This window comes from Sciurus carolinensis, chromosome 17 (genome assembly GCF_902686445.1).
Source record: "Sciurus carolinensis chromosome 17, mSciCar1.2, whole genome shotgun sequence".
In the NCBI taxonomy this organism is placed as follows: Eukaryota; Metazoa; Chordata; class Mammalia; order Rodentia; family Sciuridae; genus Sciurus; species Sciurus carolinensis.
This window is the reverse complement of record NC_062229.1, coordinates 20,720,640-20,743,160: the sequence shown is the minus strand read 5'-3', so window position 1 is coordinate 20,743,160 and position 22,521 is coordinate 20,720,640. Positions and strand designations below refer to the sequence as shown.

Sequence of the window (22,521 nt, the reverse complement as noted above, 5' to 3'; positions counted from 1 at the left end):
ACAGGCCACCGCGCTCCGGAGAGCAGGAGCGCCCCGGATCACAATCGCGGGGCGTCATGGGAGCGGTAGTTCCAGGGCGTGTCCGGCGTGCCCTGCCTCCGGGGACCAAGGTGCTTTGGGGTCACAATCGCGAGGTGTGACGGAAGATGTAGTTTTGAGGCCACGGGTCCCGCTCGCTGCAGAGACCGCTGGGAGGAAAGGGGCGGGCACGAGGCGGAGCGCCGCGCATGCCCCATGGCACGGGCTCGCGTCCTGATCTGCGCCGTCTGCGTGCTGCGAGTGGCACTGGCCACGGTCTACTTCCAGGAGGAGTTTCTGGACGGAGGTGAAAAGGCGATGCCCGCGGCGGCGGGGCCGTAAGCGCCGCCGGGCCTGCCGGGGGCCGCGCGGTCGGCAGTGGCACCCCCGGACTACCCCGGCCCCTGCCCTCGACCCCCGTTACGCACTTTCCGCTCTCACAAGTGTGTTTCCTCCCACAGAGCGCTGGAGAAACCGATGGGTGCAGTCCACCAACGATTCCCAATTCGGGCACTTTAGAGTGTCGTCGGGGAAGTTCTATGGTCACAAAGAGATAGACAAAGGTTAGTGTAGAGTCAGGAGGAAACAACCCTGTTTGACCATAGCGACCTTTGAAGGCAGATGCGCAGAAAGGACACCCCACAAGAAGTACGTCCTTGCCTCCTTGCCTTGGTTATTTTTGTTTTTCCTTATTTTCATTCTTGCCCTAGTCTCCCAGCTTCATAAGCATTAGTCTGACAGTTTGGAGAGCAGGGCCTTGCCCCACGGAGGGGAAAAGAGGAGAGGTGACTTCCTTCCTTTTTTTTTTTTTTTTCTGGGTAAGCAGTTGTTTTGTTTTGTTTTGATTTGGTACCAAGCATTGAACCCAGGGGCGCTTAACCCCTGAGCCATATCCCAGCCCTTTTTTACATTTTATATAAAGACAGGGTCTGAGTTGGTAACCTTGCTAAGTTGCTGAGGCTGGCTTTGAACTTGAGATCCTCCTGTCTCAGCCTCCGGAGTGGCACTTCTTGCATTTTTATTTTCACATGAAGGAAAAAAAAAAGACTGGGGTTGTAGCTCAGGGTAGAGCACTTGCCTAGTATGTGTGAGATGCTGGGTTAGATCCTCAGCACCACAGGAAAAAAAGTAATTAGAATAAAGGTATTGTTTTTGTCTACAACTAAAAAAAAAGAAAAAAAATGGAGGTAAAAGTTATCTGCTGTCAAGCGTGCACATCGAAGATAACAGCACCACAAATTAGGTCTGAGTTCTAACACCTGTACATCCAGGTCAAGGTCTGAATTCCAACACCTGTATATCCAGGTCAAGGTCTGGAACATATTTTCAGACCCCCACCGAACCTCCAGCAATCAGGTTCTCATGTCCAAAGGAAACCTCTATTTTGACTTTTTCTTTTCTTTTTGCTTTTCCTTTTTTATTTTGAGACAGGACCTCTTTAAATTTCCCAGGCTGACCTCAAACTTGTGATCTTCCTGTCTTAGCCTCCCCAGTAGCTAGAATTACCAGATGGGCACCACCACAGCTGGCTTATTTTGGCTTTTTCTCATATATAATGGCCAAAGGTGGATGAACTACATATGTTTTGTCAACTTCTTTTGTACAGTCACTGAGTTGAGAATAGCTTTTACATTTTTTAGTTGGTGGGGCAAAAAGAAAGAAAAGGGAATACTATTTTTTAACTTGTAAAAATGAGGTAAATTTGAATGGAATACATGAAAGTTGGGCAACCCTAAAGTTTTACAGAAACACAGCCACATCCATTTTTCTATATTGTCATATAATAGCCCAGAGATGGAACCACAAGTGCTTCACCTCTGAGCCGCGTCCCCAGCCCTTCTTAGTTTTTATTTTGAGACAGGGTCTTGCAAAGTTGCTGAGGCTGGCTTCAAACTTGCTATCCTTCAGCCTCCATCTCCGGAGTCTGTGGATTATAGGTGTGCATCACCATGCTGACTTTCACTGGCCCTTTTAGCACAGCAACATCAAAGTCAAGTAGATGATGGCTCAGGGATTGAGTGACCCACAAGGTCTAAAATACTTCTTACTTGGACATACAGAAGAGTTTTGCCAACTTCAGTTTTTGTTCTTGTGTCATGGGGATGGAAACCAGGGCCTTGCACGTGCTGGCAAGTGCTCCGTTACTGACCCACATCCCCAGACCATGACCCCTGATTTAGATGTGGTTTCCCTCTGCACCACCATCTGGGTAACCTCTGTGTCGGCCGTATTAGCCTAGGATACCCTGAGTCCTGCATCCTCTGGCTTTGGATCATATCTGCATTGTTTTATAAGATAAATGTTGACCCCAATAGTCAATAAAACTCCAGCTGTGTGCCAAAAATGGAGTAAAAATAAACAGGCTATTCCATGAAACTTGTTGAAGGACAGGACTTTCCACTTGGAGTTGTTTGGGTTCCCCCAACACACACAGTGTTTTTCCTTCCTCCAGTTTGGATTCCTGAGATTCTGTGTAATATTTTCATTTCTTCAACACAGTATCTACTAAGAGCAGACACAAACAAGACGCTGGGGATACTGGTTAATACTGAGCCTTCCCAGTGGTCCTCTGTGATCATGATTTAAAAGCCATAAGTGAAAAGATGAGTCTAATTTAGACAGAGATGGAAAGTGGTGACAAGACACAGGAGAGATGGAGAACCAAGTGTGGGGGTCCTCCTGCCACATTCTGCGTGGAGGAGAAAAGGGTTGACTGCTGGAGGAGGATGTTGGTGGTTTTTTTAATCTGTTACCCAAAAAAACTTATCTACTCAATAAACACACAAGAGCTAATACTCTTTTTGTGAGCGGAGGCGTGACAGGTCCAACCATACCAGCTCTGGCCTCAGAACAACTCCCCCAAGTCTCCTTTATTTATAGACAGGTAAAGGGGGCAAGGACCCGGAGGAGCTTCTTCTGTGATGGACAGGATAGGGTGGAGTTAGGGAAGCCATCCTCTTAGGGGGAAAGTTCCAGGAGACAGGGAACCACTCCCACACAACCCCACATGCTCCCCGCAGTTCCTAGAAGCCAGGCCTCTGCGTTCTATGGCTCAACCTAGTCTGATTCTGCTAAATCAGGACGGCGTCCCACACTAGAGGCTTTCAGAATTTCCTTGCTGGTTGGGGGAGGGAAGGATGGAGAAGAGAGAGATGTAGTGAAAAGTTGGCTGTGAGTTATGACTTGGACCTATGAATACAGAATACCAAGTTAACTGATGATCACATAGGCTGGGTTACAACAGGAACAGCAGTCTTCAGGTTGTCAGATAAACTCCAATATAAGAAAAGAATTGGCTGGGGATATAGCTCAGTTGGTATAGTGCTTGCCTCGCATGCACAAGGCCTTGAGTTCAATCCCCAGAACAAAAAAAAAAAAAAAAAAAAAAAAAAAAGTCTGAATGACTATTTAAAAAAAAGAAAAATAAGAAAGAAAAGATTTTAGGGCAGGGCGCACACCTGTAATCCCAGTGTCTTAGGAGGCTGAGGTGGGAGGATCACAAATTCAAGGCCAGCCTCAGCAACTTAGTGAGAGCCTGTTTCAAAATACAAAATAGAAAGAGCTGGGGATATAGCTTAAGGGTAAAACACCCCTGAGTTCAATCCCCAATATCAAAACAGAAAGGAAAAAAAATAAACGAATTTGGGGCTGGAGGTGTAGCTCAGGGGTTGTGGAGCCCTTGCCTAGCTGCCTAGCCTGTGCTCTGGATTCCAGCCCCAGCACTGCACAAAAAAAAAGCAAAAACAACGACGACAGATGATTGATAGGAAAATAATGGGAGGCAGTGGCATGTGCCTGTGATTGATACAGGGGAGGCCGAGGCAGGAGGACCCCAAGCTGGGGATATCGCTCAGTACTAGAGCTCTTGTCTCACATTCGTGAGGCACTGGGTTCTATCCTCAGCACCCCCAAAAGAGAATAATGGTGTCCTTATGAAAGAGCTGACTTGCAAATGACAGGTGAGGGGCAGCAGGCTCTTTCCCGCACATCCGCGTGCTGCCGGTCACGTTCACGTTATCTGCTGTTGCATTTCTGAGCTGTTTCAAGATGAGGGATGAGAATCAAGAAGAATCAAAAAGAATCAAAAAGTACTTCTTTTTGATTTTTAGTCAGCTGCTACCCTGTATTCCTGTTCCTTAGAAGGTAGAAGGGAAAAATTAACCTTTATCCATGATTAGATTGTGTATGTGTCATTTAGACACAGACGTTAGAGATGGGACTGGGGATGTGGCTCAGTGGCAGAGGGCCTGCTCAGCATACACAGACCCTAGGTTCCATCCCCAGCACCAAAAGAAGAAAAAAATAAATACCACAGCAATGATGTATGAAGTATAGAAGCATCTGGTGTGTGAAATACAAGTCTTGTGCAAGCAGAGAACCTGTCAGTGATGTGTCCCTAGCAGGCTGTCATTGCGTTGTAGGCAGCAGCTCACAGTAAATAGAACCTTCACGATCATGGGTAGAGAAAGGACATCTGCTAACGTCCGTGCTTTACTGAACGCAGTGTCGTTCCTAACCCTTCACCACTTTCTGTTGAAAGGTCTGCAGACCACTCAGAATGGCCGATTCTACGCCATCTCTGCCCGCTTCAAACCGTTCAGCAATAAAGGGAAGACTCTAGTCATTCAGTACACAGTGAAACACGAGCAGAAGATGGACTGCGGCGGGGGCTACGTTAAGGTCTTCCCTGCAGACTTGGATCAGAAGAACCTGAATGGGAAGTCGCAGTACTACATCATGTTTGGTAAGTGGAGACAGCAAAACCCAAACATCTCTGACTTTCCGACTTGCTGATGTACCTGAGGTAGGAGCAGTGAGTATAGTCCACCCAAGGTTTTCAGCACTAATACAGAGGGGGTTTCCCTAATCTAAAAATCCAAAATGCTTTGAAATCTAAAACGTTTTATGTTTTGTGGCCCTGGGGATGGAACCAGGGGCGCATGCTTGGTAGGCAGGTACTCTGCCACCGAGCCACTGAAGCATCCCCAGCCATGAAACTTCGTGAGCGCTTTGTGACACTTAAAAAGTTTGGGGTTAACTGGGCATGGTGGCACACACCTGTAATCCCAGAGGCTCTGGAGGCTGAGGCAAGGAAGATTGAGGTTCGAAGTCAGCCTCAGCAACTTCGTGAGGCTGTAAGAACCTAGCAAGACCCCGCTCTAAATGAAACATAATAAAAGGTTGGGGAAGTGGCTCGGTGGTTAGGCACCCCTGGGTTCAGTCCCTGGTACCAAAAATAAAGAAATAAATAAAAGTATGGGATTTCTGATTTCAAATTTTTGTACCCCCTAAGTTGGGAAATTGATATAAATAGTCCCCAAATCATAAAACCTTGATATCTCAAACACCTCTAGCCCCAAGCATTGCAGGTAAGAGATGCTCAATTTGTATTATAAACATTGTACGTTCTGTTGAACTTCTGAAAAACCTGTTTATTAAGCATTAATGTCACTCTCATTTTTTGAATAGATCAGGAAACAGTAACCCTCGGCCATGGGCTGAATTGACCCACTGCCTGTGTTTGTATGATCTGTGAACTAAGAATGATTTTTACACTTTGAGATGGTTGGAAAATATCAAAACAAGAATACTATTCTGTAACACATGAAAATTATATGACATTTTCATTTCAGGCTCCACAGATGACATCTATTTTTTTGGTACCAGGGATAGCAGGGGTCTTAACCACTGAGCCACATCCCCAGCCCTTTTTATTATTTTTTTAATCTTGAGACAGATCTTACTAGGTTGTTTATATTCTCACTAAGTTGCTGAGGCTGGCTTTGAACTTGTGATCCTCCAGCCTCAGCCTCCCCAGCCTCTGGGTTTACAGGTGTATGCCACCGCACCTCACTCCACAGATGAAATCTCACGGAAACCCAGCGTGGCTCTGTTAACTTGACATGTTGCCTGTGGCTGTCAGTCAGAGTCCAATGACTATGACACATGGCCCACAAAGCTGAAAATACTTACTACCTGGCCCTTTACAAAAAAGACTTGTAAACCTCTGGAATGTATTAACTGCCTCCTGATATCATGGGTATTTGGATTAAAATTTGTGCTAGAACTAGGCAGTGACCACTTTGGGCCACAGGAAATAGACATTACTTTAGTCTATGGATTCAGAAAGTTTTCAGAGTGAATATACATCTCTTTTTTTTTGGTGGTACTGAGAATGGCACCCAGGGTCTTAATGCATGCTGGGAAAGCACTTCGCCACTGCACCAGTGAACTGCACCCCCAGCCCTTTTTTAAATTTTGAGAGAGGGTCTCACTAAATTGGCCTTGAACTTGCAATCTTCCTGCCTCAGCTTCCTGAGTCACTGGTATTACAGGTGTTGTGCCACCACACCTGGCTTGGGTTTCTTTTATTTTTTAATTTATCATGATCAGAATCCGGCTTCTGACAGTTATGCTGTTCTTATGTTTATGCTGATCATAATGCTATTTAGAATCAGTCTCAGAAGTAGAAAGACTGGCTATTCTTTCTGTTTTATTGGGTGTTAGGTGTTAGGGTACTTTCTTGATGTAGATAGAATACCCCCTCCCAAGTCATCTGAGAGAGCACTGACTTGTCTGAGGTGACAGCATTATATAACTGTAAGTTTTCCACTGACCTATTGATTCCTGACTCTGCCCAGAGTTCTCTCTACTCTACCATGCCTCACATTTTGTTCTTCAGTTTAAAATCTGGAGTAGAAAAAGTGGTATTTTTATTTTTAAAAAAAATTAAGTTGGGGGCTGGGCATGGTGGCACACACCTGTCATCCCAGCTACTTGGGAGGCTGAGGCAGGAGGATCGCAAGTTCCAGGCTAGTATCTGAAATTTAGCAAGACCCTGTTTCAAAATAAAAAGTAAAAAAGGGCGAGGATGTAGCTCAGTGGTAGAGAGCCCTTAGGTTTAATCCCCAATACTGAAAAAAAGGAAGAGAGGAAGGGAGAGAGGGAGGAAGGAAGGAAGGAATTAAGCTGGGGTATAACTCCGCGGTAGGGCACGTGCCTGCTAGCATGCATGAGACCCTGAGCTGCATCTCCCGTACTGCAAAGAAAGAAAATAAGAAATGTCTCAGTTTTCGTTATGTATCATTCTCTTAAAACAGGATAGCAGAGCTATCTGGGAAAACAATGCGTGTTGAATTAGATGGTTTTACAAATACGTGCTTTTTAGGTTTGGTAAACAAAATAGAAATATTTACCAAAATACCACTCTTAACTATATATAGCATATGTTTGCCACACATGCATTGTGAAGCAGCATAATTAGAGTAAAAGATGAAAACAGGTTGGGGTGGGGTTGCAGCTCCATGGTAGAGAACTTTCCTAGCATCAGCAAAGCCCTGGGTTCCATCCCCAGCTCCACAGAATAAATAAAATAAAATTTCTGGATTATTTTTGTTTTTAACTCAAAATTGGTTCCCTCAAACCAGAAGACTGGTGAACACAGCCCCTGTTTTGCCAATAAAAAGTCTGATTAAACTACATGCCCAAGCCGGGCACAGTGACACACACCTGTAATCTCAGTAGCTCGGAAGACTGAGGCAGGAGGATCCAAGTTCAAAGCCAGCCTCAGCAGTTTAGTAAGGCCCTAAGCAACTCAGCAAGACCCTGTCTCTAAATAAAAAAATTTTTAAAAGGGCTGGGGATGTAGCTCAGTGATGAACCCCCTGAGTTCAATCCCTGGTACAAAAAAAAACACAAAAAAACAAAAACCAGAAAAAAAACCAAACTACTTGCCCAGAATTAGATCACCCCAAGCTTATGTCTATTGCATTTCCTTATGCAAATCAATTACATGCTTAAATATTTTATTATTGCCATTCATGGAGAATGTACAGATTTCCCAGCCCGCGTGTTCTGTAGCTTCATTAAATATTCAAAGTGTGCAGGTTGTTAGGGATAGGAAGGGAAATGCTAACTCATTGTGAAAGGAAAATATATGTACATCTCAATCCTGAGGAGCCAGCTTTCATCCAAATAGTTCACATGCCATAGCTTTTGTTTAAAAAATTGAACTGGAATGTCTACCACGGATGACAGAAAAGGAAGTTTTGTAAACACACGTCCTTTGGACGTAGGTGGGAGATAGACCTAGTGTACTTTGTCTATCCCACAGGTCACTATTTCCAAGTTTGATGTAGCTTATACTTCTGGTCAGTTGATAACATTCTTTTTGTTTAGTTTTTGCTGTTTGCTGCTAGGGATAGAGCCCAGGGCCTGGCACATGCTAAGCATGCTCTCTACCACTGAGCCACACCCACAGCCCCCAAATTGGTGACATTCTTAAAGTCATTACAGGCAGCCTGGATCACTAGGATTTATTCTGGAATTTTATCCCTGCAAGTTCATAAGAAAGGCTAAAGTACAATCTACTTGTAAAGAAATCTACTTGTGTTTACAGTGGATCTTCCTAGCAGAATTCCTAGGGGTGGGTGCCGGGTCAGTAAACGTGGTGGAATTCTATCTGAGACAGAAAAATCCAGATGTCTTAGAACATTCTAAGGCTTAATCTGTAAAACCAAAGCAGGATAATTGTAAACAACCTCAGAAATTTTGGTGAATTTTCCAGATACTCTCTATAAACGTTATCATATTCAGAACTCCAGTGTCTTATCTGGCCCCATCTCAGAGAATTCATTTCCTTAGTGACTGAATATTTCCCCCCCGCTGGGGAACGGAACCCAGGGCTTCCAGCAAGTTAGGCAAGCATCCTTATTCTGTAGACCAGGACACAAGGGCAGGCAAGGTTGGGTCATTGCCAAATGTTTCAACATGGTGAAGGAGCTCTGGGAGGAGACTGGAGCCCGTTTCCAGCTCTGGAACCTGCTCGCCAACCCCCCCCCCCCCCCCGCCACTGCCCACCGCCCCACCGGCCCCAGGTGCAAGGTCAGAACTTCAGGCCAGGGGGCTCAGGAGCAGCTCAGTGGGAGAGCACTTGCCTCTCAAGCATGGGGCGGGGCCCTGGGTTCCATCCCAGCTCCTCAAAGAAAAAGAACTTCAGAGGAAGGCCCAGATTGAGGCCGCGGCAGGGGACACTGCTGGACTGTTCACCTGCCTTCACTTCTGTGCTGGTTTGTCCTTGAGACCAAGGTGGCTTTGATGGCCAGAGAAAGAGACCTGACCGGGAGAAAGTGGTCATTACCCAAAGGTCTTCCCATGAGCATCTGATTATTCCTGGACCTGTGAATTTCCTGTGCCTCGTATATTTAAGGAGAAAGGTTGGGGGGTAATTCTATGGTGAATCATTAGATGAGAAAATCGAGACCTAATTTTTTTTTTGTAGGACCTGATATTTGTGGATTTGATATCAAGAAAATCCACGTTATTCTGCATTTCAAGAATCAGTATCATTCAAACAAGAAATCAATCAGGTGTAAGGTAAATGCCCGCACATTCAGGAGATCGTGTTGACTTTTTTCTCCCTTCACTTTTGTCGTTGCTTTGAGATGGGGTCTTGCTGAGCTGCCCAGGCTGGTCCTGAACTCCTGGGCTGGGGTGACTGGTGACCTCCCGGCCGACAGGCAAGTGCCCCTGTGCTCAACTTCTGTCATCTCTTGCCTGATGATAAGTTTAGAGAAAAGAACTTGATCTTTCAGTATTTCCGGGCCAGGGAAGGGTCTTGACCAGGATGCCTCTTGTCCCTGGTTTCTAGTAGGGTGGCCCTTTAGTGACACAGGTCTACCTTGGTTTGTTTTCTGAAGTTTTTGCCCAGCAGGAGGGCTCTCTCCTCTGCGATTTGTGACATCATGTTGTCATTTACCCCATGAGGGTTACAGTAGGGTAGTCACTGGATATTCTAGCCATATCCGTTCTCATTAAAGAATGAAGTATTCAGGATGAAGAACATTCTGGAGAGATTAGGTAATCTTCAAAATCCCAGAACATTTGAAATGGGAATATTTCCAAAATGAAATCATACTTGCTTGCCTTTTTGCCCAGGGATTCCTGTGAAGATGACACTCTGTGTCCTTGGGCCCTCATCAGAACTCGGCCGTATACTGAGTTATGGGCTCTGGTGGGGACTCAGACCTGTGTGGGTACTCACATGCGACCAGTGGCTGCCAGTGACCCAGAGCAGGGCTCCTGAGAGGCAGCTTGCGTTAGTTCCCTGAGTATGGCTTGTGAAGAGAAAGGACCCTCTGTCCTCCCCACCCTCTGTATTGAATATACACATCAGGAAGCAGGGACTGTCCCCTAGGGCATTCTAGCACCTGGAACTCACCATGAAAGTGGGCAGGAGGCACAGAGGTTTTTCAGTGTCATTGACCCCTGGAGGGGAGGTGGCTATAGTCATTTTTTATCCAATCCCAACCCCTCGGGAGCAGATGGCCTCTTCACAGAACCCTGGAAACTGAGGGTCCTCTCTGGGGTTTCTTCCACGGCCGGGGCGGGTTCTCCTGTACACCGTGCTTGTCACACACCCCTCCTGGAGGGGCACGGCATCTCACACTCCAAGCCTCCTCCCTCCCTGGTTCAGTTCAGCTGAACACCAGGGGTTCAGGGAGTGACTGAGAAAAGGCTCCAAAGTCCAGCCTGGAACATGCCAAGGAGCTCATTCTGTAGAGAGGAAAGGACATGGTCATCTTGGGTCATGAAACCCACATGGTCCTGAGTGGCATCCATAGACCAAAGGCTCCCCGAGACATGTTCTGCTGCAGGGCTGTTGAAGTAGCCTTGATTCATGGCAGCTAGTTGGCATGGTGGTCTCAGGGAAGAACACTGTCATATTCACAGGGCTTTGGTTGGTTCTGTGACACTGTGACACTGTGGGGGAAAGGTCCAGAACCCCACTAGCAGGCAATGCTCAGTCCTCCAGGGTTTTCAAGGAGGGAATCTGATCTTCCTGTTAGTTGGCATTGCATTACTCTAACAAAGTACCTGAGATGACCAACTTAAAAAGAGAAAAGGTTTGTTTTGGCTCACGGTTTTGGTGATTCGGTCCATGGTTGGTTGGCTTTGTTGATTCTGGGCTTGTGGCATCATGGTAGAGGCTTGTGGCAAAGGCAGCCCATTAACCTTGTGGCTGAGAATGAAAAAAGAGAAAAAAAAAATCCCTGGTGTCCCCTTTCAAGGACACAGCTTCCGTGGCCCTAACTTCCTCCCACAGCCCTCGCCTCTTAAAGATTCTACCACCCTCCGGAAGGCACCCCAGGCTGGCGACCAAGCCTTTAACACGGGGCCTTTGTGGACCCTTATCCGAATCATAGCTGGAGCCATGTTCTGTGCGCAGAGGGGAACGAACGCCACACAGGAGAGGCTAGGAAGGGAGGGAGGAGGTGTTCTGCGGAAGCGGGCTGTTCCGCGGGGTGCCCCTCCCCTTTTTATTTTGATTATTTTTTTGCGGTACTGGGGCTAGAACCCAGGCCTGTCACATGCTGGGCGAGTGCTCCACTACTGAGCTTCACCCCGACCCCAGGATCCCACTTTACAGACACATCGACCCCTCTTCCAGAGCCTCTCCAGGTCTCTCCTTGCCTTGCCGGGCTTGCCTAGAGCCTGTGTAAACTGTGATTAGAGCTGCGCTGAAGTAGCACAGGTATCACTGTGGCCCCCTTTCCCTACACTGGCAGGTTGACGGCTTCACTCACCTCTACGCCCTGATCTTAAGACCAGACCTTTCTTATGACGTGAAAGTTGATGGTCAATCCATCGAGTCCGGCAGCATCGAGTACGACTGGAACTTAACCTCGCTTAGGAAGACGGAAGAGTCTTCACCAAGTTCTAAGGATTGGGATCAGGCAAAAGATGGCAAAGCCCAGGTAGGAATTTTTCCTGAGCAACTCTGGAAAGCGTGCGAGTCGTGCAAGGGGAGTTTGGAAGTGCCTCGCTACCAACGATGGTCTCTTAACAATCACCACCGTCCCCGGGGTACAGGCCCCTGACACCAGCCACACGGCTGCACTTTCAGCAGATTACAAGAGAGCCTTAGGGTATCTGAGACAGAAGCGAGTGGGATTGGTTTCTTTAACCAGGGCTAACCAATGAGATGGACCGCGGGACCTTGAATGTGCTAAGTACTGCTCTACCACTGAGCCCCATCCCAGCCCTAACCAGTGTTTTCTTAATAAAAGGATAATTATTTATTAAAACCGTCATATATGGGGTGGGGGATGTAGCTCAGTGGTAGCATATTTGCTTAACATGCATGGGCCCTGAATTCCATCCCTAGTACCCCCACCCCAATCTTCATATTTCTGTTATCTTGAGAAAACATTGTTATACAAGACTTTTTTTGGATACTAGGGATTGAACTCAAGGGTACCTAACCACTGAGCCACATCCCCAGCCCTTTTGATCTTTTATTTTGAGGTGAGGGTCTCACTGAGTTGCTTAGGATCTCACTAAGTTGCTGAGGCTGGCTTTGAACTTGTAATCCTCCTGTCTCAGCCTCGAGTTGCTGGGATTACAGGCATATGCCACCATGCCGTTTCTATGATTTTTTATAAGTCATTATCTGAATATTGGTTAATCCGGTATTTTGGATTAACACATTTTCTAATTCAATTGTTTATTCAATACCTACTAAGCTGTGTGTGTGTGTGTGTTTATACAGTTCACCCTCTATACTTATAGGTTTTGTATGCTTGGCTTCACCAAGTCTGAATCAAAATGCTAGCAAAAAATTTCATCTGTATTGAATGTGTCTGTAAACAATGTAACAACTATAGATGCATCACTTACAGTGTATTAGGTAGAGACAATTTCAAGTACACAGGAGGATGTATGTAGGTTTTATGCAAATACTGTATCATCTTACAGAAGGAACTTGAACATACACAGATTGTGGTGTCTGAGATGGGGTCTTAGAACTGTCCTCTGTAGATATCTTGGGATGACTGTATATGTTTGTGTGTGTGTGTGTGTGTGTGTGTGTGTGTGTGTATTAGTTTGGACAACGGTTACAAAGTACTCTAAACTGGATAGCTTATAAATAACAGAAATTTATTTCTGACAGTTTTAGATGTCGGAAGTCCAAGCAGGGTGCCAGCATGGTTAGTTTCTGGTGAGGGCTCTCTTCCAGATTAGAGATGGCCAGCTTCCTGCTGTACCCTCACATGAGGGTGAGAGAGCTCTCTGAGGTCACTTTTACAAAAGCACTAATCCCATTCATGAAGATTTTGCCTTCATGACCTGTTCATCTCCCATATTAGTCAGTTTCCTATTACTATAACAAAATACTTGTGATAATCAACTTAAAAAGAGGAAAAATTTGAGACCCTATCTCTAAATGAATTTTAAAAAGGCTGGGGATGTAGCTTGGTGATAGAACACTTCCCTAACATCTGGAAGGCCCTGGGGATGCTCTGCACTGAAGAAAGGAGGAATGCGGGAGGTTTATTTGGGGCCAGTTTTGGAGGTTTCTTAGCCCCTTGCTTTTGGACCTGTGGTTAGGCAGCCCATCATGGCTGGAGCACATGTTGGAGGACGTCCTTACCTCATGGCTGGAAGCAAAAGAAAAGAAGGGAAAGGCTAGGCTCCTACTGTCCCCTTCAAGGGCACACCCCTTTGACCAGAGGACCTCCCAGTAGGCCCCACCTCTTAAGTGTCTCACCATCACCTAGGAGTGCCACAGACTGGGGACAGAGCCATTAGCATGTGGGCCTTTGGGGAATACTTATCCAAACCATGGCACCTCCCAAGGCCCGACTCCTCACGTCTTCACATCGGGACTTCCAGGGAGCCACCTGCATTCTGCGCCTTGCAGGGCGTGTGTGCCAAGGACTCAATAATGTAGCTGCTCTTTTCTGCTTCTCAGAAGTTCTCTGATAAACCTTGGAGCATTTTATAGTAGTGCTTTTTCTGGAACACTCCAGGCACGACCACGACACAGAAGACGACTTACCTTAACTTGAGTGGTGTAGCTGGGTGGCCTCTCCCCCATCACCACATTTTGCCCCACCACTTCACATCTGGTTGTGATTTGGGGTTTCGCACTGCTGGAATCCTGTGGAGGGGTGGGGCGGGAAACTTGGCCATGTGTTTTTGTCCCAAGGCCTAGGTAGGATCTAGAACGCTGAGCACTTGGCTCTTTGACAACCGAGTTAGAGAGGAGGGGACATTGGGGCAGGGGTTGGGGCCCGCCCCGCCTGCTGGTTTCTAGGAGTTTCCTCTCTCAGGCCGGGGCGGAGCTCAGAGGTGGAGCACTTGCCTGGTAGGGGGAGGCCCTGGGTTCCCTCCCTAGCAACCCCTCCCCAGTTTTTAATTTTTCTTCCCTTTCTCGAATCTGAGCGTCTGACTGGTGTTCTGTTTTCCTTCCGTGACCTGGAAGGACTGGGAGAAGCACTTTCTGGATGCCAGCGCCAGCAAGCCAAGCGACTGGAACAGCGAGCTGGACGGGGACTGGCAGGCGTCCATGCTCCAGAAGCCGCCCTACCAGGTGCGCGGTGCCTTCCTGCAATGTCCCGGGACTCACTCTGGCTGCCCCGTCCCCTTCCTGTGCCATCCGGACCACCCATGTGATTTACTGTTGCAGGACGGCCTGAAACCAGAGGGAATCGATAAAGATATTTGGCTTCACCAGAAAATGAAAAATACCAACTATTTGACTGAGTATGACCTCTCGGAATTCGAGAACATCGGTGCCATTGGACTGGAGCTCTGGCAGGTCACTCATTCTGAATTTGCTTTAGTTCCATATCTCTGAACTCTAGCTCGGCCTCCTTCATCTGCCCACGAGCTTTTTATGGGATACTTAACTAGGTGCTAGGTTCCCAGTGCTGGGCAGACAGCTGGGGTTCCCCCACGCCTGTCACCTTGGAACGCCCCTCCCACGCTTGGAACTGGTCTAAGTGGAGCTGGCCCGGGCCTGGGACTCTGCATTCCCAGCACGTTCCCAGGGCTGCCGGCATGGCGGGCCCACCTGTACCTCCAGCAGTTCTGTTCTGGGCAGCCCTCCCCAGCGGCGGTGGCTGTTCTATCACTGGGGAGTTTTCCAAAGTCCCCGTTCATATCCCTGGGGTGAGGCCCAGGGATAAGAGGTTTTCAACTCTTTTTTTTTTTTTTTTTTTTTTTTTTTGATGCTGGGTCGGAACCCAGAGCCGCACACACATTAAGTACGTGCTCCACCACTGAGTCTCACCTGCCCCATGGGGCGGTGTCGCACCCCTACTGTGGAGCGCTGACCCGTGTTCCAGTTCTGAACTAAATGCAGCCGCTTCTCTGTGGAAAATTGTCACATATGTGACCTCAGTAGTGAAGACGTCACTTCATCTGCAGGTGAGATCTGGAACCATCTTTGATAACTTCCTGATCACAGACGATGAAGAGTACGCTGAGAATTTTGCCAAGGCCACCTGGGGCAAAACCAAGGTGAGTTGGGTCCACACAATGAGCTTTGATCATTCTCTTTTTTCAACAACTTTGTTCTGAAGTCTATTATTTAGGAAAGAGCTTGATACATTTCACTAGTAGACACAGAAAGTCACCAACCCTGTCCAGCCCCCACATCCTCCTGGCCAGCACTCACCCCGAGGGCCAATGCTGTTCCATCACCACGTCTATTTGACCTCTTCTTGAAATTCAAGAGAATGGAACCACCTGAGTCACTTGCCCATTTTTGTGACAAATGTCAGCGGCAACCCACTGATAGAGGGGGACAGGTTTGGAGGTTTTAGTCCTTAATCAGTTGGTCCCGTTGCTCTGGGGCCATGAGGCAGCACATGGTGTCTGGAAAGCTGGAGAGCAAGCCACTTACCTCAGGGTGAGCCAGAAAGCAAACCAGAGGGAGAGAAAGAGGCCAGGACCGCCCACCCTCCCAGGGCACACCCAGCGACCCCAGCCCTCCTATCTACTCGCCCCACCTCGTGAAGTCTCCCCCCCCTCCTGGTGGCACCCAGGACAGGACCTTTAATGCGTGGGTCTGTGGGGGACACACAAAATTCAGACCGTGGCAGGAGCCACCCACTGATTACCTTTGTAGGCAGTGTCATGAGAGTCAGTCACGTTAGGGTGTGTAGCAACCGCTCTTGCTTGCTTTACTGGTGAGACTGGGTATTGAACCCGGGTGTTCTACCATTTAGCTACGTCCCGCACCATTCATTCGTTCGTTCATTCATTCATTCATTCATTCATTCATTTTCCCCTCTACATGTAAAGTTTTAGTTGATAAATCAGGGACAGTCAGATGAATAACAATAACTAATGATAAAATAGAACCAGTGTAATACTATACTGCAATAATAGCAATTTAAAAGTTGTGCGTTATTTATGGAATTTTTCATTTAGTATTTTTGGAACCATTTTGATTGTGGGCAAGTGAAATCTTGGATGAGGGGTGACTCCTGTGTGTGTGTTTCTTAGTGGACACATGTCCAGGAGTAGAAATGCTGGGCCACGTGGTGCTCCAGTTCAGATCTGTACTGGGGATTGAACTAAGGGTGCTTAACCACTGAGACACTTTTTTTGAGACAGGGTCTACTAAGCTGCTTCAAGCCTCACCATGTTGCTGAGACTGCGATCCTTTTCTCTCAGCCTCCCAATTACTGGGATTACAGGCATGTGCCACTGCACCTGGCTTGCTTTTTCATTTTTGAGACAGGGTCTTGCCAAATTGCCGAGGCTGGCCTGGAACCTGTGATCCTCCTTGAACCTGTGATCCTCCTGCCTCCACCTCCTGAGTCGCTGGGATCACAGGCGTGTGCCACCCTCTGCACGACAGATAGCTCGTCCTTACTCTGTGAATATTCCACAGTGCATGTGCTCATTCTCCGCTGATGCAGCTCTGGGTTGCTTCCAGTTTGGGGCCTTATGAAGACTCTGAGCGTTCTTGTATTAGAGATGCCCCTCATTAATACAGGACAGCTTCCAAGGGCTGGTGGGTAGTGCTGGCCCATGTATACTGTTTTCCCCTCTACATGTAAAGTTTTAGTTGATAAATCAGGGACAGTCAGATGAATAACAATAACTAATGATAAAATAGAACCAGTGTAATACTATACTGCAATAATAGCAATTTAAAAGTTGTGCGTTATTTATGGAATTTTTCATTTAGTATTTTTGGAACCATTTTGATTGTGGGCAAGTGAAATCTTGGATGAGGGGTGACTCCTGTGTGTGTGTTTCTTAGTGGACACATGTCCAGGAGTAGAAATGCTGGGCCACGTGGTGCTCCAGTTCAGATCTCAAATGTCCCCCAAAGACCCATATATGAAGACCTGGTCCCCAGCCTGTGGTGCTATTGGGGGATGGTGGAAATTCAGGAGGTAAGGCCTTAAGAAGCAAGCTGGGTCATCGGGGACGTATCCTCGAAGGGGATATTGGGAAGCTGGCCCCTTCCTCTTTATCCCTTTGCTCCCTGGCTGCCATGAGATGAGAACTTCCTTGCCATGTGTGCCTCACCATTGTGTGCTGCCTCACCACAGACCCAAAGGCAATGGGGCCAAGTGATCAGGGACTGAAACCTCTGAAACCATGAGCCCAAATAAACCTTTTCTCCTCATAAGTTGGTTATCTCAGGTATTTTGTCACAGTGATTGAAAGCTGACTGACACAAATGGTTTGATGTAGCCAAACAATTTTCAATGCAGTTACCCTATTTTCTGTTCCTTTCTGCAGTGGGTGAGAGTTGCAGCTGTGCCACATCTGTGACAGTAGCTGGTATTGTTAATTGTTGTTAAGTCAGATTTATTGAGGTATAATTTACCAATTGCAAAATTCACCCTTTTTAGGCATACAATTCTGAATTTGGACAAGTACATATAATTCTGAAACCACCACCAAAATGTCAAGAGAATGGACTAGGTTCATCACCCCAGAAAGTGTCCTTGGGTCCTTTTTAGTCAACTCCTCACCACCCAGGCATCTGTCCTGTGGTTTGCCTTTTCCAGAATGTTGTGTAAGTGCATGGTTGGTGAGGCTGCTGCATGTCCAGGAACTCACGTTGGCTACACGTGCACTCTACCACTGAGCCACACTTGTGCCCCAGGAGCTGCTTCTTTAACCTAGTACCAGGTGTCTGGGACGTGTCCTTGCTGCTGCTCAGTCAGTAGGTAGCTGCTCTTATCACCGAGGAGTTTGTTTGTTTACTAGCTTGGATCGTTCCCGGGCTTTGTTAGCATGCAGCTACTAGCCTTCCATTACTATGATAAAATGACGGAGACAGTTTAAAAAGGGGACTTACTTTGTTCACAGTTTTAGAGGTTTCAGTCCATGATTGGTTGGCCCTGTTTTTGTGAAGTCTGTAGTGAAGCAACGTGTCACAGCAGGAGTGTATGACCAAGAAAGCCCTTTGACCTTGTGGCCAGGAGTGAAACATGAAAGAACAAAGGGTTGGAGTCCCTTGACCCCTTCAGGGGCACATCCCCAGTGACCAGGAGACCTCCTGCGAGGCGCCACACCTCCAAGTTTCCACCACCTCCCAAGAGCACCAAGCTGGGGACCACGCCTTAAACACAGGCCTTGGGGACATTACAGATCCAAACCATAGCTACAGACAGGCTGCTGTAAATGTTTGCTTATGGTATTTTCATAGACATATGCTTTCATTTCTTTGGGGTAAATACCCAGCAGTGGGTGGCTAGGTCACAAAGGTGTAGCCAGAATCCTAAGGAACTGCCTGGTCTCACTTCCTCCCCAGCCCTGGGAACCACGGCTTCTACTGGTGCCGTGATATCTCGCTCTGGCTTCATTTGCACTTCCCTGATGACAAGGGAAGGTGAGCCTTGTTTCACAGCTTCTGTGGCCATTTGGAAGCCCTCTTGTGGAAGGCCTGTGTGGACACACAGGCTTCCAGCCGCTGTGGTGGTGCCCACTTGTAGTCCTGGCTATGCAGGAAGGTCACTTGAGCCCGGGAGTTTGAGGCCAGCCTGGGCAACAGGACAAGACACGGTCTCTTTTTTAAAAAATAATAAGGGGTTGGCCTTGTAGCTCAGTGGTAGAGCGCTTGTCTGGCATGTGTGAGGCACTGGGTTCAAGTCTCAGCACCATATATAAATAAAGGAGTAGAATAAAGGCCTATCAACATCTAAAAAAATAAAATAAAATGAAATCCAGGACTTAGTTTTGCAGGGTGAGGCCAACAGCAGGAGATGAAAGCCATTAGAAAGACAGCTTTTGTTACGGTTATACCAGGAGAGCCCACAATGACACACAGGGCACACAGGGCACCAGGGTCAGTCAGGAGGCAGAGGAGTGTGTGGAAAACTTGGGCAGGAACGCTTCTTGTGGTTTCCACAGGAAGAAGCAGGTACGTGACTGCAAGCAGGCTCTGGATGGACGACAGTAAATTGTTTCAGTGGGCTTTGGGGTATAGTGGCTATCCCTAGTTGTCTGGTATCTGATTCCCTGTGATGCGAACAGGGGATAATGGCCCAGAGGGTAAGCTCAATTAGAGGAGGTAGTTGGGGTGTGGGCTTTGGATTGTTTAGGTTGCATAGGAAAGACATTGTCTCAGACCATTTTCTGTTACTATAGCAAAATACCTGAGTCCAGATTACTTATAAAGAAAAGAAGTTTATTTAGTTCACAGTTTTGGAGACTGAAAGTCCCAAGATTGGCTGCTCCATATGTTTGGCTGCTAGTGAGGGCCCCCCTGGCTGGGTTACAATATGGCAGAGAAATGGAAAAAGAACTGATCATGTGCAGAAGGAACTGAGTGTATAGGATGGATTTTCTTTAAAACAATCCAAACTTGTGAGGACTAATTTACTTTGCAAGACTAATATTAACCCCTTCTAAAGTTGGTGCCCTCATGACTTCCACTAGGACCTGCTTTTTCGTTTTTTCGTTTTGTTTTGTTTTTCCCAGTAGCAGTGATTAAACCCAAGGGATTGAACGACTAAGCTATATCCCCAGTCCTTTTTATTTTTATTTTGATGTAGGGTCTTGCTAAGTTTCACTAAGTTGCTGAGGCTGGCCTCAAACTTGCAGTCTTCCTGCCTCAGTCTTCTGGGTCACTGGGATTATGGGTGTTCCCCTACACACCAGTCTGAATGGGAATCTTTTTTTTTTTTCTTAACCAAGGATGGAACCCTGGGGTGCTTAACCACTGAGCCACATCTCCAGAAATGACCCCACTTTTTTTTTTTTTATATATACTTCATTTTGGGACCGTCTTGCTAAGTTGCTTAGGGCCTCACTCAGTGTTGAACTCATGATCCTCCTGCCTTAGCCTCCTGAACCCCTAGGATCACAGGCGAGCACCAGTGTGCCAGGCAGGGAATCTTCTTGATGTATCTGTACCTTGTTCACCTTCCTGTTCCTTCCGCATGTCGGAATTTTCCTGTTTAGACTCTGGGGCTTCTGTTTGTCCCTGACAACGCTCGGAAAGACAAAAAGGAGGGTGCGTTGGTTCCTCTGGCTGCCCTCATGCGTGTCCACAGACCGACTGGGTCACACGACAGAAATGTATTCCCCCGCGGTTCTGGAGGCCAGAAGTCCAAAACCAGGATCAGTGGGCTGAAGTGAAGGCAGCCACAGGGCTGTGCTGGCTCGAATGCTCTAGGGGCAGGTCCTTCCTTGCCTCTTCCAGCTTCTGGTGGCTCCGCGTGTCCCTGCTGGGTGGCTGCATTGCTCTAATCAGCCTCAGATTTCACCTGGCCTTCTCTTCTTGTCCCTGTGCATTGAATCTCTCTTGACCCCCTCTTCTGAGGATACCTGTGAGTGGATATAGGGTCCACCTGAAAACTCGAGTGCTGTGGTTGTTAAGTATCCTCACAGGCCCCTGTGTTAAAGGCATGGTCGCCAGCCTGTGGTGCCGTTGGGAGGGAGGGAGTTAGGTCTTTGGGGATGTGCCCTTGAAAAGGGGGTAGTGGGACTCTGGCCTCTTCCTCCCTTCTTGCTACCTGGCTGCCAGGAGTTGAGAAGTCTCCTCTGCTACACGCTCCCTGCCATGATGTGCTGCTTGCAGCAGGCCCAGAGGTGGCAAGGTCAAGCCGCCACGGGCTGCACCTCTGAAATCTGAGCCACAGCAAGCCTTTCCCACATAAGGTAACATTTGTAGGTTCCGGGGATTAGGATTTATTTTTATGTGGTACTGGGGCCAGGACCTGGGGCCTCTATGTGCTAGGCAAGTGCTCTAGAACTAGCCACCCCCGAGTAGGACTGCCATCTTTACGGGCTCTTTTTAAGTCGACCCTAGGTTGGCACAGAAGCTTCTGGAAGGCAGGGACAGACTGAGTACTGACATGCATTTGGCCTACCCCTGGGCATAATCCATGGCCACGGGGGTCTTTGCTTTTGTGTTTCTCCAGGGTCCAGAAAAGGAGATGGATGCCATACTGGCCAAGGAAGAAGTGAAAAAAGCCCGCGAGGAAGACGAGGAGCTCCTGTCAGGGAGGTTTCCTGGGGGTGAGAATCATTTCAATAGATATTTCAAGCGGGACGAACTTTAGTCATCCCTGTTACGTAAACATGACTGATGAAAACCTTGTTTCTGCTTTAATCTACATTTAAAAGTTCACTTGGTAATTGCTCCACCTTTCTTTAAAAAATCTTTCATGCTTCTTGGTGGGGTCAGTCACGTTTTCCCCCACAGCCCCCGTGCGCCATGAAGTTCCCCCTCTAAGATCTGAGCGCTGGAAGCCAGAGGCCAGCAGGAATCTGGCCAAAGACATAGCACTCTTTTTTTTTTTAAATTAAAAAAAAATTTTTACAGACTGCATTTTGATTCATTGTACACACATGGGATACAACTCTTCTTTTCTATGGTTGTACACAATGTAGATTCACACCATTCATGTAATCATACGTATATATAGGGTAATACTGTCTGTTTCATTTTAATATCTTTCTGTCCCCCGCCCCCTCCCACCCCATGTTCCTCTACACCATCCAAATTCCTTCATTCTTTCCCCCGCCACCCCACCTCGTTATATATTGTCATGCACTTATCAGAGAAAACATTTGGCCTTTGGTTTTTTGGGTTTGGCCTATTTCACTTAGCAAGATATTTTCCAACTTCATCCATTTACCAGCAAATGCCATAATTTTATTCTTCTTTATGGTCGAGTAATATTCCATTGTGTATATATACCACAGTTTCTTTATCCATTCATCAGTTGAAGGGCATTTCGGTTGGTTCCACAATCTAGCTATTGTGAATTTACCAGCTATGAACATTGATGTTGCTACATCACTGTAGTATGCTGATTTTAAGTCTTTTGGGTATAAACTGAGGTATAGCTGGGTCAAATGGTGGGTCCATTCCAAGTTTTCTGAGGAATCTCCATACTGCTTTCCAGAGTGACTGCACCAATTTGCAACTCCTCCAGTAATGTATGAGTGTGCCTTTTTCCCCACATCCACGCCAACACTTATTATTGCTTGTGTTCTTGATAATAGTCATTCTATTTGGAGTTAGATGAAATCTTAGGGTGGTTTTAATTTGCATTACTCTAATTACTAGGGATGATGAGCATTTTTTCATATATTTGTTGATCACCTGCATATCTTCTGTGAAGTGTCTGCCCAGTTCCTTAGCCCATTTATCGATGGGTTCTTTGTACTTTGGGTGTAAAGTTTTTAAGTTCTTTATAAACTCCGGAGATTAATGCTCTTTTGATGCGTGTG

General features: G+C 47.0%; 1 protein-coding gene across 1 annotated transcript; it reads left to right on the top strand.

The window, feature by feature from the left end:
* The first annotated feature begins 201 nt into the window (after positions 1–201).
* Calr3 (calreticulin 3) lies at positions 202–21,565 on the top strand. Its single transcript, XM_047531870.1, has 9 exons — positions 202–325; positions 480–581; positions 4,559–4,762; positions 9,299–9,393; positions 11,586–11,774; positions 14,285–14,392; positions 14,489–14,620; positions 15,232–15,324; positions 21,204–21,565. The coding sequence occupies exons 1-9, from the start codon at positions 235–237 to the stop codon at positions 21,342–21,344; spliced, it is 1,155 nt and encodes a 384-aa protein (XP_047387826.1). The 5' UTR covers positions 202–234; the 3' UTR covers positions 21,345–21,565.
* Positions 21,566–22,521: the final 956 nt, after the last annotated feature.

Excerpts from the sequence above, each read along its gene's own strand:
- Calr3 (XM_047531870.1), top strand. The coding sequence starts at position 235 with ATGGCACGGGCTCGCGTCCTGATCTGCGCCGTCTGCGTGCTGCGAGTG. Across the intron at positions 9,394-11,585 it reads AGAAATCAATCAGGTGTAAG|GTTGACGGCTTCACTCACCT; the intron begins GTAAATGCCCGC and ends CTACACTGGCAG. Across the intron at positions 14,621-15,231 it reads TTGGACTGGAGCTCTGGCAG|GTGAGATCTGGAACCATCTT; the intron begins GTCACTCATTCT and ends CTTCATCTGCAG.